This window comes from Drosophila sulfurigaster, chromosome 3 (assembly GCF_023558435.1).
Source record: "Drosophila sulfurigaster albostrigata strain 15112-1811.04 chromosome 3, ASM2355843v2, whole genome shotgun sequence".
In the NCBI taxonomy this organism is placed as follows: Eukaryota; Metazoa; Arthropoda; class Insecta; order Diptera; family Drosophilidae; genus Drosophila; species Drosophila sulfurigaster.
The window spans coordinates 16,007,829-16,023,883 of NC_084883.1; the positions used below are offsets into that span (position 1 = coordinate 16,007,829).

At 42.3% G+C, this 16,055-nt stretch overlaps 2 protein-coding genes across 4 annotated transcripts in view; one reads left to right on the plus strand and one right to left on the minus strand.

Moving 5' to 3' along the window:
• Positions 1 to 16,055, minus strand: part of LOC133840714 (semaphorin-2A) — a 67,512-nt gene that overhangs the window by 17,158 nt on the left and 34,299 nt on the right. The gene's annotated exons all lie outside the window — the stretch shown is intronic.
• On the plus strand, positions 10 to 2,301 carry LOC133840716 (NADP-dependent malic enzyme-like). The gene is given in 6 exon segments (XM_062272702.1): positions 10 to 168; positions 219 to 1,034; positions 1,036 to 1,125; positions 1,128 to 1,418; positions 1,747 to 2,041; positions 2,095 to 2,301. Coding segments are annotated over 6 exon segments (1,788 nt in total). The 3' UTR covers positions 2,232 to 2,301.

Genomic DNA, 16,055 nt, shown 5'->3' on the forward strand with positions numbered 1-16,055 from the left:
TTTTTATATATGGCATTCAAAGGGATAAACGTAAATTCGATTGCACGCATCTCTCCGCGTAACTGGCTGCGAATCTGCCATCATGTGAGGCGTTGTACACACTCAGATCCCTACAGTGAAATAGTGCGAAATAACTCGGATGTCATCATGAATTCCCGCTTGAACAAGGTGCGTAAACTTGCATTCCACGGCAAATATTACATCAGTGTCTTTGGCAGGGACTCGCATTCACTTTAAAGGAACGCCAATTGCTGGGCGTTCACGGTCTGATGCCCTGCAATTTTCGATCCATGGAAGAGGTTGTCGAAGTGGCCAAGAACAACTTTATGTCGCGCAAAGATCCACTCGGTCAGTATACGTATCTGATGTCACTGCGATCGCTGCACGAACGCATCTTCTATCGTTTCATCAGCGAGAATGCAGAGCTGGCTTTGCCCATCATGTATACGCCAACGGTTGGCAGCGTTGTCAATCTGTTCTCCATGGTCTACCGCATGGGTATGGGCATGTATGTGACGCTCTATGATCGTGGTCATATTATCGATGTGCTCAAGAATTGGCGCGTGCAAAGTGTGCGTGGCATTTGCGTTACAGATGGCGAACGCATCCTTGGGCTTGGCGACATGGCAGCTAATGGCATGGGCATTGTCTTGGGCAAGCTATTTCTTTACACCGCACTTGGCGGGGTACCACCGCAAATTCTTTTACCCATCACGCTAGACGTGGGCACCAACAATCAGTTGCTGCTCGACGATCCACATTACGTGGGCGCTCGTGTTAAGAGAATCAGAGGCGCCGAATACGATGATTTCGTGGAGGAATTTATGCAGGCGGCTGTGACGTGCTTTGGCGATGACACATTCATACATTTCGAGGACTTTGCCACACCGAATGCTTACAAGTTCCTCCGAAAGTATCAGTACAAGTACAGCTATTTCAATGATGATATTCAGGGCACAGCTGCCACGGGTCTGGCTGGATTTTTGGCTGCCGAGCGACTGCTGAAGTGTCAGCTGGAGGATCAAGTGTTTCTTTTTTGTTGGCGCAGGCAGCGCTGCCATTGGCATTGCGAACCTTTTGTGCAAAGAGCTAATATCGCGTGGAGTCAGCGAAGAGGACGCCCCCACAAAAATATCTACGTTCTTGAGCAACATGGTCTCCTCACCACAGAATCGAAGGGTCTGAATGAAGAGACATGTCGCTATGCAAAGCAAATGGAGCCAATAAAAGATCTAGCGATGGCTGTGGAAAAACTAAAGCCTGCCATACTCTTGGCTGCCACTGGCACAAGAGGACTGATCAATGAACAAGTGCTGCGTCTGATGGCAGAATACAATGAACGCCCTGTAATCTTTGCCCTCTCCAATCCCACATCCAATGCCGAGTGCACAGCTGAGCAGGCATTTGAACACACTGAGGTGAATATTAATATTATTATACCCGATATAGCCATGTCCATATATGCGTCTGTCTGTCTGTCCGTTCCCCACTCTATGGTATATTTAAAATGTAATATTATATCAAAATACCTAATATAACCATGGGTATATTTTGTTTATCGATACATAAAATATGGCCTTGGGTATATTTTAGTATATTCCACTATTAGTTTCCTGTATTTTGAGAATAATACCGCACTCTGTTACTTTTATTGAAAATAGTAGCGAGTATCTCACACTTTCTTACTTTTATTTATAAGTTTTTATTTGTTTCATTATTTATATACTTATTTAATTTCTTCAATAGGGTCGCGTTATCTTCAGCTCTGGATCACCGTTCCCCCCAGTTGTTATCAATGGCAAACGCCACACAACCGGTCAGGCCAACAACTGTCTTGTCTTTCCCGGTATAGCTCTTGGTGCTCTGAGTATGCGAGCTCGTCATCTGCCCCATCAGATATTCCTGAATGTGGCTCGAGTTGTGGCCAACTATACATCAGATGAAGATTTAGAATCTGGCAATTTGTATCCCCCAATTCGTGACGTCAATGATTTATCCTTTGAAGTTGCATTGAATGTAGCCAAATACTTAGAAGAAAATGGTATATTTTTGATTTAATGATTTGCAAATATGTTATTCTACTTTCGATTGCAGATCTATCCAATTTGCATCCTAAGCCCAAAGATCTTTGTACATTTTTGCACAGCTATTTGTATCGCTTGACCTATGGACCTTCTTTACCCGAAACCTGGGAGTATCCGGATTTGGAGAACTCGGCAGAAAAATGCTAAAAAGTCTGATTTAAATTTGTAGTGTAACTGACGTTGCTAATCAAATAAAACTCAATCAAATATGGTTATATTTTTATATTTCGGTTAATCTTTTTTAAAATTCTAATTTTGGCAGACAAACCTGTAATCAATGTCAGCCAGATTTTAAAAATAAAATCAATGAAAAGCGAGAAAAGGGCAATTCAGAAAACTGAAGTGCAAAATCTGTTTATTGTTCATCTCATTTTCATATATAGACCTTGGCTCTTTATTGAACACACATTGACATTCAAAGGCCATCTTTTTTTTTAGCAATTCTGTATTACAGTTTTCGGGGTTCTGTTTTTCGGGGTATTTCATCGAGTGAATGACGAAGCGACCCAAATAGCGGCAGGAAAATGTTGAGCATTTTAACGTCATTATTGTCTGTCAGCGCGACATTGACATATGTATGCATGGCCATACTGTAAGTGTGTTTGTGTGTGTGTGTGTGTAAGTATGTGAGTGTGCTGCTGTTTTGCATATAAAATAAGACGAAATGTGTGTGCTCACCAAAAATGTCAATCAATTTTTTAAACGTCCTGCGTACACACATATTTGCTTTGCCAGACTTCACGCGCTATCTCCCTCTTTGACTCCCCTCTCACTCTCATCGTTTGTCTCTCTCTCTCTCTCCTTCAGTGTGCCAGGACATGCATGCATTAAAAAGCAATTGGTGTTAAAGGAGCAGTCACGTTGTCTGCCTGTCTATCAGCTTGGCATGCGGCACCTTCTCTCCCTCTAGCTCCCTCTCTCTTTCTCCCTCTACAAGGACCCTACCCCAATAGGTGGTGTGAAAGGGACACATACGCACACAAACACACACACACACAATAACCGTTAAAATACACAAAGAAGGAGGCGCCGCCCGGGCACAGCAAAAGCAAAAAAAGGGAAAATGTAAAATCATTTTCTTCAACTGACAGCTGTCAAAATATTTGCTCTCTGTCAACGTGCTTCGTTGTCTGCGTCTTCGATTTTCCATCCATCTATGCGAGTGTACAACTCTGTGTGTATTCACGTATGTGTGTGTGTTTGTGTGTCCCCTGTAAATTTCATTTTAATATTCATTACTTCACACTATAATACTGAAGGTTATCACTGACCGAAAACCCGTCAGCGTGCTCTGTTTTGCTTCGAGGTTTTTGCCTTTCTTTTTATCTGCTGCTCACTCATTTTCCATTTTCCATTTGACCTTTTTTTTTTTTTGGTGTGATGGTCTGCTCTATTAAGCTTTAACAAAATGTAGTTGATCGTAAGCAGACAATATGCAAATCTCGAAAATACAACAAAAAAACGAAATGGAGACCCTACAAGTGGTCGACACACACACATATACAGTGAGAGAGAAAGAGGCTGTTTAGTTCCGCTCAGTTCAGTTGCCATGGCTTATAGAATTTAATTGCCTATAAAAAACTGTGTGGCTTGTGGAACGACGAGGCAGACAAGTCGTAAATTTTGAGTGCCTTTGGCGTCCCCCAACACCCAACTTCTGCTGCTGCTGCTGCTGCCATCGATAAGCGAGTGCTTGAATCTAAATATCAGGGTCAGAGGTTAAGCGCTATCCGCGTAGATTATATGCTGCGTCAGCATATAAATTTCCATCTCATCGCCGCGATTCTCCTTGGCCTACTGCTAAACAGCTACACAGGCTACAATTGAATGGAAATGCGAATGATTCGAATCAAGCAAATGCATTAGTGCCAAGCAAGCTGGTAAGCAGCTCGTAAGTTGAGAGAGGGCTTCGCAAGCGATTGCTTTTCTATGCATACGACATAAATTGTAGAGGTCCCTTTGGGCCTGCGAATCTGGGTCGCCTAGTTTAATATGCAAATGCACTTGGTTGTCGCTCCTATTACTGCTATTGTTGATGTGCTTGTTGTTGATGTTGTACGTATGTAAGTCTCGCTGTGCGTGCTAAGCAAACAAATGTGTAATTAATTGTAGAACCCTTTGCCTAACTGTCGTTGGGCCATGCAAATGCATTGATTAATTTTAAATTGCGTATACGTAATCTGAATGCTGCCCCTTCCCATAATAATCTCGGCCAAGTCACAAGCTGAACCTCATCGCTGTATTGAGACGATAAGTAGCCACAATAAACACTAAAGCCTAAGCAGCTCGACGATGAGGCCAAGGCCTTTGGCTGGGGACTGCTACTTCATCTTTTTGAAGATTTTCATTTATCTGCCAGGCAAAACGTTGGCCACAAAGATAACGCACACTCTCACACTCAAGCACAGAGAACACAGAACAGAGAAGCTGCTTGAAAAGAAGTACAAAAAAATAATGCCGCACTTAAATCCATTTAAGCGAATTTTTCAAGCATTAAATTTGCGTTTACGTTACGTATACTTAACTTCCAACGGCAACAGCTTCCAAACTGCGAACTGCCAGCAGGTAAAAATTGCCCATGTGCCAAGAAAAATTCACGTATATTTTTCTTTTTCGCTTTCCTTTTGCCCTCGTCGGCTGTTGTTGCCTTGAAAACGTATTTGCATCATTTGTTTTACTCCTCCAAGGCGCCTCTCACACCTTTTTTTTCATCTTCTTCGTCTTGCTCTGGCCAATGCATTCGGTTTAGCCCAAATCGCCTCTGATGGCCCATCTGCCAGTGTGTCTATCTGTGTTGGTGTGTTGTACTTATGCTCACACACACACACAGGCAAGAACTGGGCAAGCAGCAGACGCACTCATGCGTTTGCAATTCCCTCAACTCCCCGCTCGACAATTTCTGTTTTGCTGCGTCGTTCATTGTTGTATTTTGTGGCCATGTAAATGACTTGCCGCCTTGCCACGCCCATCCTTGTCTTGCCACAATTTTGCATGTTGTTGTTTTTATTTCTACGTTTTTTCTCTTTTTCCACTTCTTATCTCTACTTTGCATGCCGCACTCTGTTCGGAGTTCTATTCTCTTGTGTTTCTCTGGCTCTGTTCTGTTTTGGGGCTTTCCAGACGAACTGAGTCAGCAGTTGATTTTTATTTGATTTTACTTGAGTTGCTGTTGGCTGGCTGGCAGCTTTGTTGCGGCTGCTTGCCTTTACGCTTTTCTCACAAGAAGTGCGTCATTTTTTATGGCGTTAATTTTACAATGATTGAAGCTTGCAATGGCCACCAAATTGGTTCGTTGGCAACTGAGCTGCAAGCGCCAAGTTAATGGCACAGAATGTGGCCAAATGCCAGCGTCAGACGCCGGAGTCAAGTTTATTAAGACAAATGCCAGCGTGCGGCATGTGACAAGCAGCAAAGGCAACAACAGAAAGCAATTACTCTATGAAAACGGTAAAGAAAAATCAGTTGAGTTTCTAGAGTGGCAATGTTGTCGCAGCGACAACACCAGGTGTTGACACATTTCCAACTCGACTCGTCTTGACTTTTGCTTGCCTTTTACTTGGCTTTTTCTTGCCTTTGGCAGTCAGAGTTTGAAGTCTGGCTGCGAGTCAAAGTCGAGTGCGTGCCCCGTGCTGCAACTTGTCAGATGTGCGACAGTCTGTGTCTGATAAGCTCATAAAAAATGAATGCCAACGGAATACCTGTTTCATTTTTCATAATTTCCAAAAAAGGAAATTTAAACAAGAATTCGTATAACATTTGCCCAAAAATTCAGTAAATTGTTTTCAAGATTTCTTTGCTTAATTAATGTCAATTACATGTTTTTACTTCTACTTCAAATCTCTGCTGTATTTAAGGTGCAGCGACTAACTTAAAGTTTTCGCCCATGCATCAGGCTTATCTGGTCCGGCAGCAGCAGAAAGTGTCGCACAAATCTCGGACCATTTAGCAAAGTCAGTGCTGGGTCCATTTGGTGGCAGACAGCAGACAGGAGACAGCAGCATGTGGCAAGTGGCAAATGTAGAAATGTGTGTTCGATATTTAACAGCTTCCAGTTGAGCGCGCGTCGTTTGCCATATGCAAAGGCAAAGGCAAAGGCAATGGTAAAGTGTGGGCCAACTGCCTGTTGGCTTAGATTTAGCTTTGCCGTTGGCAAGTTTGCTCAGCGCTTTGTTCGAGTACATCAAGTTTGCCGCAATATATAGAAATGTAAATGTATGTATACTCCGTCTCTCTCTCTAGTCTTTCTCGTCTCTCTATCTTTCTCTGTCTGCTTTTCTATCTGTGTCGCTTTGTGTGTAAGTGCAAAAACAACAAGAGCTTCGTACAAATAGCTGGCGCACTGTAAAAATTCAGTCAGGTAAACAGTCGGCCAATGTGACGCGCAGCAGCAGCAGAAGGGGCAGCAGGGGCAGCAAGGACGCGCAGGACGAGCTGCAGATGTAAGCACCTGGCATTTGTGTTGAGCACGTTCGTACCTTATGTGGGATTTAGTTTTAGACTTCATTTTACTGCCACGACTATGCGCTGCGCTTTTGGTTTCATTTTGCTTTTGCCTTTGCCTTCGCTCTTCTTTCTTTATGCCATTTTATGATGGCCGCAAAACCGTGCCGTAAAAAGCAGCGACACAGAGCGAGAAAAGAGAGAGAGCTCAGATGTATAGTAAAATAAAGCCATAGACAAGCAGTTCGCCTGCCAGCACTTGAACCAAATATACAAAAGGAAAGAGACACACAAAGAGATAGAAAGAGAGAAAAGGAGCTTGCCAGCATTAAGATATAGTTCATACACATAATGCACAACAGGCTGAAGCCAAAGCACAGGCGGTGTCAGCATTCGAGCCAAAGCCAGTCACTGTGGCTGTGTTTGAGTGTCAGAGAGGCAGCAAACTAGACAATGCTGTAATCTAAAAACACAAAACGTGCAATTGTGTTGCTCTAAATGCGAGTAGAGCTCCTCGATGCGACTCCCCGACACATACACGCGAATGGAACGGCGTGGGAATATATTACAAGTTGGCTGCCGCCATTAGCAGAAGTATGTCAGTGTCCTATGCCCTGCGGCCTGCAGCCTGACTCATCGTACAGTCAATGGCAGCGGCGCCATCTTAAAGGCTGGCTAAATATTTAATAAGGCGCCAAGCGAAACTGAGGTCCTGTCACTTGGCTCATTTGGCTTTCATCACAGAGTACGCCAGTTGGGCAACTGGGAAATAAAGCAAGTCAAGGCAGGCAATTAAGGACTCAGCGAGGACAACACATACATGCGATAAAAGCGCCTGCTTAACTCACTCAAATCAAGTCTAGCAACGTGTGCAACTTTAAGTCCGTTTGCAGTTGGGCAAACAAAATAAGGAAAGCAAACCCAAAAACTATATAATTCAGCAGAAAATTTTTTATATCTTCATCTTGGTCGAGTCAGCAGCTCAAGAATGAGTGCAACTGCAAGAGGAAACATTAGCAAGTCTAGACACCTACGTCATGCGTCATGGCAGCCCGAAAAACGTGAGCAGGAAGAGCGCTGATGTAAAAAAGAAGAAAGCCAAAAATTGAGACGTCAAGCAGACAAGAACGTGGTCTGACAGTCAGACAGACAGTGAGACAACCAGCCAAGAGGCCATGGCCACGAAAGTCTCAAAGCAGCAAGAGAGAGAGGTGTCTGGCTGCTGGTTGCAAGCAGAAAGAAGCAAGTAGAAAGCAGCATGCAGCATGCAGCACGCAGCAGGCAACACCAGTCAAATGGCAAATGCATTGCGCCCAATTCGTTGGACTCAGAGGAGCGAAGCTGTTGGCTGCTGCCTGCCTGCTGTTTGAACCCTTGGCTTGTTTAATATGCTGAAAAATACGCGTCCCGACTTCCTGTAGTTTCTTCCTTGTGCGCTTTTTGTGCCCCATTTCCTTATGCCTGGGTGCTGTAGTCGATGGCTTCTCTCAGTTCTGGGCTGCTGCACTTTGACACATGTAAGTAAAATGTCGGCTCAGACATGCATGCACACGCCTCAGTTGCCATTGCCATCTCTCTTTTACCATCTCACTCTCTTTCTCTCTCTTGGCAATAAATTTAGCAAAGTTTAAAATGGAATGCAATTTGAAGCAATCTTAGCTGAATGCATGCAGAAATTTCAACATTCAAGGCATGTTTAATTACATCGCATAATTGGAATTCAATATCAGACCGCGTGTGGACCACGTCGTGGCATTTCTGAATGGGAAAAACCTCTCATGGACACACGAATCTGCATTGAAAATGCATGAAAATTCAAGCATGATAAAAATTTTCCAATTACCAATTTTACATATTTCAAAACGTGAACATAAATATTTATACCGAAAATTTATGAAAACTAAACGTGTGTGCAAAGATACCACCTAACTTACCCTAACAAGTAAAGTGGAAGAGAAAGAGAGAGAGAGATAGAAAGAGTGCAAGTGAGATAGAGTTACAAAGTAGAGCATAGAGAGCGGACAAAAGCTTTATGCAGAGCTGCGGAGGAGCGCGAATATCCACACATGCACTCACACTCACACTTTTACATCTACTCAAATAGCTCTACACATTTGCATATATACACTGAGAGAAAAGAATGCTAGAATAGCTCGAAGACTTCAGCATTTATTTATAGTGTTGTGGATGTTCATTTGAACAAGTTTGATATACTAAGTGAGAGAATCTCTCACAAGTTGTTGGCGTAGTTATTCTTTCATAATGCAGAATTTAAAATAAACTAAATTGTTTTAAAAAGTTTAGATAGACTTTAATATTGACTTTTTAATTTAACAATAATATTAAGAAATTTTTATAATGAGTTTTAATATAAAAGTTGACTGTACTTGAAATATTAAGCATTTTAATTCACAAAAAATATCAAACTGTTTTAACGTATTAAATAAATTATTTATGAAAGGTTTGCTCGATATTATTACATACTATTTTTATGAACAAATAATTTTAAACAGTTTCAATTAATCAACTTAATTTATTAAAAAGTACTCTATGCTCGGTTGTCGACCATTTTAATTCTCAATATACAAGATTTTTAGCTAATTGTTTTCTTCTTTTAAATTGCCATAACTTTTCCTCACTGCATCTCAACTTCACTCTGCACTAAAGTAAATACAATGTAACTCGATGGCTGAGCATAGTCCAACAACAACAGCAACAACTTCGACGACGTTGCATATTTTTAGGTGATTTGAATTTTTAAGAGCGTAGTAAATTTTTTTATATCCCTCGGGTTATGTGTCACTGCAAAGCACTGCGCTCTCCCCACTCCACACTCTTCACTTGCCCCACGCGACTATCTCAAAGGGGCAATGTGTGTGGCTCTGATTGCTCTAGCTGCTGCTGCTGTTGCTGCTGTGTTTAGCCGTAAACTGTGCGACTCTTACGCTTGCTTAGCTTGGCAAATGGTGTTGCAACGCTTTACACTTTCACTGCGTTGCACTGCGTAAATACTGACTGAATGAACACTTGTGACATTGACATAAACCAACTGCTTCTAATGCTCTTTGGCCTCATTTCACATTGCATACTTTTAGGCGCAGTCTTCTTGCTTTCTCTTTTGCACTCACGTCTGAGCATAAATGAGCGTTGCACTTGTGTATTGTGAGTCAGGTTCACGCCTACACAAAATGGCATTTTAATTGTTGCAGCGACCCTCGCACTTTGCGCTGATTTCCCAAAGCTCACACACTCACTCTGTTTTTCTCTCGGTTAGCTGTAGACTGTCGCAATTGCTGGCAATTTGTTTTGTGGCACTAAACAAGCTGCTCTCCCCCCTCGTGCCTCACTGCGTTACAAGAGCTAATTAATCTTCGCCGCCAGCCATGTGCCAGGTGATATGAAGTGCACGCCCTGGAGGCACAGCCCTCAGTCTACGCCCATAGCTAGTCAGCATATATATACGCTATATATATGTATATATAGCATAGTACTAAGGTCGACAGCCGACAGGCGGACTGCGTAGCCTGGCGTATTCTGGCAGCTTATTTCCGTCATTAATTAAATTACGCAAAAATGTTCAAAAGCACATAAATCAGGCGGCGTCATTCGGGACTCGAGGCTGCCCCATTTGCTTGCCAGTTGCCAGTTGCCACTAAAAACTGTTGCCCCCGTGCCAAGCTGTTTGCTGCTGCTGCTTTATTATTTTTTTAGTGCCCTTTCGGGACGACTATAAATATTTATGCAGCATGGACGCGTCAAGAACTTCAAGTTGAAGTTGCGCCGGCCGCTCCCTTGATTACCACAGTCTGCCACAACAACAACAGCAACAACAAGAGCACACCTCACACCCCGCTACGTGCCACACCACCTTGCCACAGATAAACTCATTTAAATGTTAATGCAACGAAAGGGCCAAAGTTGCCTCTAAGAACAACTCGCATTGCATGCATTTTATTTGCCATTTCCCCCCATTTTCTACCTTACAACTTGCTTCGAGTCAATGCCCAGAATTGAGCTCTGGCTTGACTTAATCTACAAGAGGAGGGAAGGGAGTTTGGCTTTGACTTTGACGGTGGTGGATCTACTTCATATCTATATCCATAAACATATCTGAAACACAACTTTTGCCTGTCTTGGACCAACATGTTACAAAACATAGTTTAATAACTGCAACAATGTGTTTAACCCCTCAGCGGGTGCGGGTTATGCGATGTTGCAAGCTGCAGGGTGGGTGTGGAGCGGTGTGGCACGGTCTGCATGTTAATTAAGTGGAAAAATGTTCGAGCTGGATATTCTATTTTTTTTCTTTGAGGGTGGCAGCTTGTTCTAAGGGTGGCCCACACACACACAAACATTTAGCCCACCATCATCATTGCTCTTCTTGTTGTTGTTCGACATAATGAAAAATCATAAATAATTGAATCAAGCACAATGTAAAAAGTTTTATGAAACAATAATTACACTTACAGATGTCTACAAAGTTCATCAAGATTGTTGTTGTAGCAGATTTCAGATACTTTGTTAACGAATTTAAAAGTCTTTAAATCGTTGGCAAGCCATCAAAACAATTTGCTCTTTTAAAATTGTTCTCAAATACTTGTAATCATTTTTGAGTGTCTTACTTGAAGTTTTATTTTTTTCTTCTCTTCACTTGGATTTATGAAACTGTGAAATTTCGTATTTAAATGGAATAAGCTTGAAGTAAATTTTGTAATCGACTCTTTCCGGCTTAGTAATGACAGAGCATATAAAATACAAAATACCTGATTTAGATTATCAAACTGAATTAAAAACCTTATTATATAGTTTATAAAACGATTAAAAAACTTAAAATTTGTATAAATAAAATTTTTAAAATTTAAATAATTCAATTTATTAATTCAACTTCAACTCTTATTTGGGCATTTTTAAATAAGTTTAAATTTATATTTCAATAATTTACAAATTCTTCAATTGTAGTTTTTAAGTTTTTGTTGGTATAAAATCTCTTTTTAATTTTAAAATATTATGTAATATAATTTATATTCACAATTATTTATATCTATTAACAAAAAAATCATTCAAATTTGTAATTTAAGCATCTCAAATGTCTTGTTTAAGTAAAATTAAATAAGATAAGTTACGTTGTCTATTTCAACTGGCAAGTAAGCTGTTTCCTACTTCATTTTCCAGACCATTAGCTCTCCCCTTACAACAACCCCAACTCCAAGGCATAATTATTCAAACAGAAACTACTTGAGGTTATTTGTTTATAACACATTTGCGCATCGTAATAATAACCCACATTTCTGGGCACATGGCAGAAACATTTCGTGAGTGAGCTGACAGCCATTAACCTGTTAATGTTGCAATTATGCGGCAGAAATGATGTGTTTTCTTTTTGCTTTTCCTTTGCTATGGAATATGAACAGCTAACTGGGTGGGCATTATTAAAGTTAGCTATAACTGAAACTGTGTGTGTTAAAATAGCACTGCATAATGATACCATTCTCTGAACAGCAACTACACGTAAGACACTCAGTCGACTCAATCTACAAAGTAACTCAATGAGTGTGTGTGTGTGTGTGTGTGTGGCAAACAAGCTGGCAACATAAACACAAAGAGAGCACAAAGTGTAGCGTCAATGGCAACTTTAATTACCCACATTGTAGCAACGTTACAGTAAATGTAAATAAAAGTACAAGTTGCTTCCAAAAGGGCTAACAGAGACTACTACGATCATCTCTCCTGCCAAGGCATGTCCTTAGCCTAATTGGCTGATATACATAAGGTGGGAGCTTTTTGTGACAATTCATGCGTGTCTAAGGACTCTCTGCATGCACTCCACTCCATTCCACATCCTTCCCCTTCCCACTCCAGCTAAGCGACTGTAATTGCATTCTGTGGGGTCAGCCAACGGGGATTGCATGACGTCTGATTTATTTTATACAAATCGTAAAAAAAAGGAAAATGGAAAAAAAGAACGAAAAATAATCATAATAAAACCCAAGAATGAGGCAAAGGTGTGCCACACAAAAATGATATTCTTTTAGGCGCCTTATTTATAATAATATTACGACTTTTCATATACTTCTTACGACTGCGACTGCGACTGGCGACTGGCGACTATCACATGGAGTCCACTGCTGAGCTGAGCTTGTTGTTGTCCCTGCCCACAGTGCAGCCATAAATCATGTGGCTTGTTTGGTGTTAAACTTCGCTCTTCGTTCTCTTCGTTTACTCATTAGATTTTGGCCGCTTTCGTTGTGTCGTTTTGTCGCCTTTGTAATACCAACAAAACACAGCACATAATAATAATATGCTTATTTCAGGATACACCTTTTGTGTCAACGCCAGAGAATTTGCTCTGCTCCTTCTCACTGTTATTTTTGCTCTGCTCTGCATTGTCAGCAAATTCGGTGGCTGAGCAGAAACAACAACAATAATGCCGTTGGCGCTATCGTGCCAAGCGGCGTTGATTGGCAGCGGGTCGCGTGTGGTGTGGTATGGTGTGTGTGGTGTATGTGGCATGTGGCAGGTGGCAAGTGGTGGCCAGAGGGGTTAGTGGGTGGTGGGTGACGAGTGCTGCTGCTGGCCTGTTATTTTCTTAATTTTCAACACGTTTGCTTCTTTTCGACTTGATTATCCTTTTGCTGCTTCTTGTGACTGAATGTGTGTATGAATGTGTGTGTGTGTTTCTGTATGCGTGTGTATTTGTGTGCCGAAAACGGAAACTGAAGTAGCACAAGACGCGCCGCGCCACACCGGCAAACGAATTTCCACACAAAGGCGTATCTATTTCGTGACAAAAGGCAACTTTACTCGCTGCTGCTGCTGCTGCTGCTGCCTGGGCTGCGGCTTTGTTGCCTACTTTTCTGCGCCGGCCTACATGTATTTACACCTGAAAGTATGCTAACGTCTTGCAGCACGCACATTACGCTTTGCGCCTGCCAGCTATCCAAGGCTGCCTCCCTTTCCCCATTCCTTATTCCTTATTCCCATTCCCGAGTTTCAGGTTTCACTTCTCGTATGCGCATAACTTTGCACCTCGACCAGACACCGACCGAACGATGAAGACGAAGCGTGGCCATTAGGGATGAGCAATGTGTATTTATTTAACTGTTATTATCAGTCACAGTCACGAGACTGTTGTTCAGTCTACATTCGATTGGAAATGTGTTTCTGCGCTTATACATTTATTGATGTCTCGATTTGGATTGATTTTTTGCCAAATCGAAATTCAAACTATTACGGTGACTGGCAGCAATCTCTATATGTATGGTATGATATTTCTTGCCATCTCTAGCGAGCAATCATTAAGGCATACTCACTTTTTGCCCATGTGCTGTCGTCTTATGACAGAAGTTATTCAGCTGCCAGCTGTCGTCGTCAGCCACGCCCAGGCCAACTTTAAGGCACCTTTAATGTACCACACACACACACACACACACATACAAAACTTAAAGCAGCCAACAAACAGCAAACAGCAAGCAACCCACACAGCTTCCTTGGCAGCACAAATGTTTAGCCAATTTAGTTTCTGCGGCGCGTGGCCTAAATTGTTTTAAATTACAAGGCGGCCATTAAAGTGAGGCCGTTAATCCTGCGGGCGCACATACACAACAACTATGCAGTACATAGCTCAGAGATGAAGAGAAGAGAAGAGAGACCGAGAGAGAGAGAGAGCAAGCGACATATGTACATCGTTACATATGTACACGCCGTCAGGTATTTCCGGCAGCTCATTTCCGTTTCACCTCAATTGGGTAAACGTAAACCCAAAGAAAATATAAACAGAGGCAAAAGCAAAGCTGCAAAACCAAGCAAAAATAAATAAAGAAAGCAAAACATAAAAAATACAGCAAACACAGAAAAAAACAGAGAAAGTACAAAGGGTGCCCGAGCCGCAGACGCAGCCCACATGCAATGCCATAACTAGACGCAGCAGGTTTTCCCCGGCGTCAACGAAGGGTGCATAAATTAAGGCTGAGCCAAAACGTCGCGTCGTCGTCTCCAAGTTGCAGTTGACCGGCGACAGGAGACGGCAACAGATAAAAGTAGCTTTCTTGTGGCAATGTTGAGGCCAAGTCGGCAACGGATGACGTCGTGCGGCAAAATTTAAAGACAGTCTCTCTTTGCCCTTCCCCACCCCGTTTTGTGAAAAGACGACACTTGTGCAACACCTCAGCATTTATTTGTGCGGCGTGCAGAATTTAAATTTCTAAGAAGGGAGGGAGGGAGAGAAACTCCCCTAAAATTAGCGTCGCTTCCCTTTCGGTTTTATGTGTTTACCTTTTATGATTGCTAGCCAGGCTGTTGTTGTTATTATTGTTGGTTTTTTGCGGCCATCCATACTACACTTGCGACTTTAGACATTAGACTTTATTTTGGCAAACACCCCACGCTGCAAAAGTGTGGCAAATGGCGCACTCATACCTCTGGGGCACAGACAGACAGCCAAACGAGTGAGTGTAACACACTGCAAAAGGAAATTTGGCCGAAATTGCGCGGTAATTGCAACCGCTAAATTTCACTTTTGTTTCCACACACACACTTCGTACTCCGTACTCCGCTCTCCGCAGTTGGCAGCCTGAGGTGCGCCATATGTGCCATGGCAATGGCTACGACTACGACTACGACTATGGCAATGGATATGGCTATGGCGATGGCTATAGCTCTGACTCTGCAGCAGAAATTGAGCAGTAACAAAAAAAAGAGAATTATGCGGCAACCGAGCGTGTCGAGGCTTGCGACAGGGGTGGAGAGGGGGAAGGACGGCACCGCATGGCGGGCAGTTTTCATTTTTAAATTGGCGGTTTTATGTGCAATTGTATGTGTATGTGCACACACCCACACACACACACGTATACACACACACATGCGAGGGCTCACCCTCAGTCTTTTGGTTATGCGCATTACCAAATTTTTATTGCATACTTTTGGGCGCTATTGCAATTTAATGCGCCCCCAACTACACCGACGAAGAACAGACGCTTCACATGCGGTTTTGTGCTGCTCCACGCATAATTTAAGCATGGCCAAAAACCGAGCACAAATTACGCGCCCAGACTGAGATTTATATTTTCATATTAGACCACATTTGACATTCGAAATGTGCGCAAATTTGTTGCGCCTCCCCCCTCAAACTGAATTCGTTTTGTTTTCTCTCTCTCTCTCTCTCTGTTCATTTTAAACAAATGTCTCACAGCAGACACGTGTCAATGTGGCTGTTGTTGTTTTGTTATTTGACATTTTATTGCAGTTGGCGTCTTCATTTCATTTCGTGTTTTTGTTGGCTGTCGTGTTTGAAATGTCCTTGAGATGTGCTTTGTTTATCATAAAGTGAGGCGTTGTCATTGCTGTTTGTCCTCATTGTTTGTCATATATAAATTAAAGCATAAATGGAGTGCATAATTCCGGCATTGATTTCGTTCGTTGGCATGTCAATTTGCATATTCGTGCTGGCAGCCAACAACTACACTGCGTATACGTAATAAACAGTTGGCATTCGCCTGGCGAGAGCTTCTTTCTTGCCGGAACACATGCAACAGC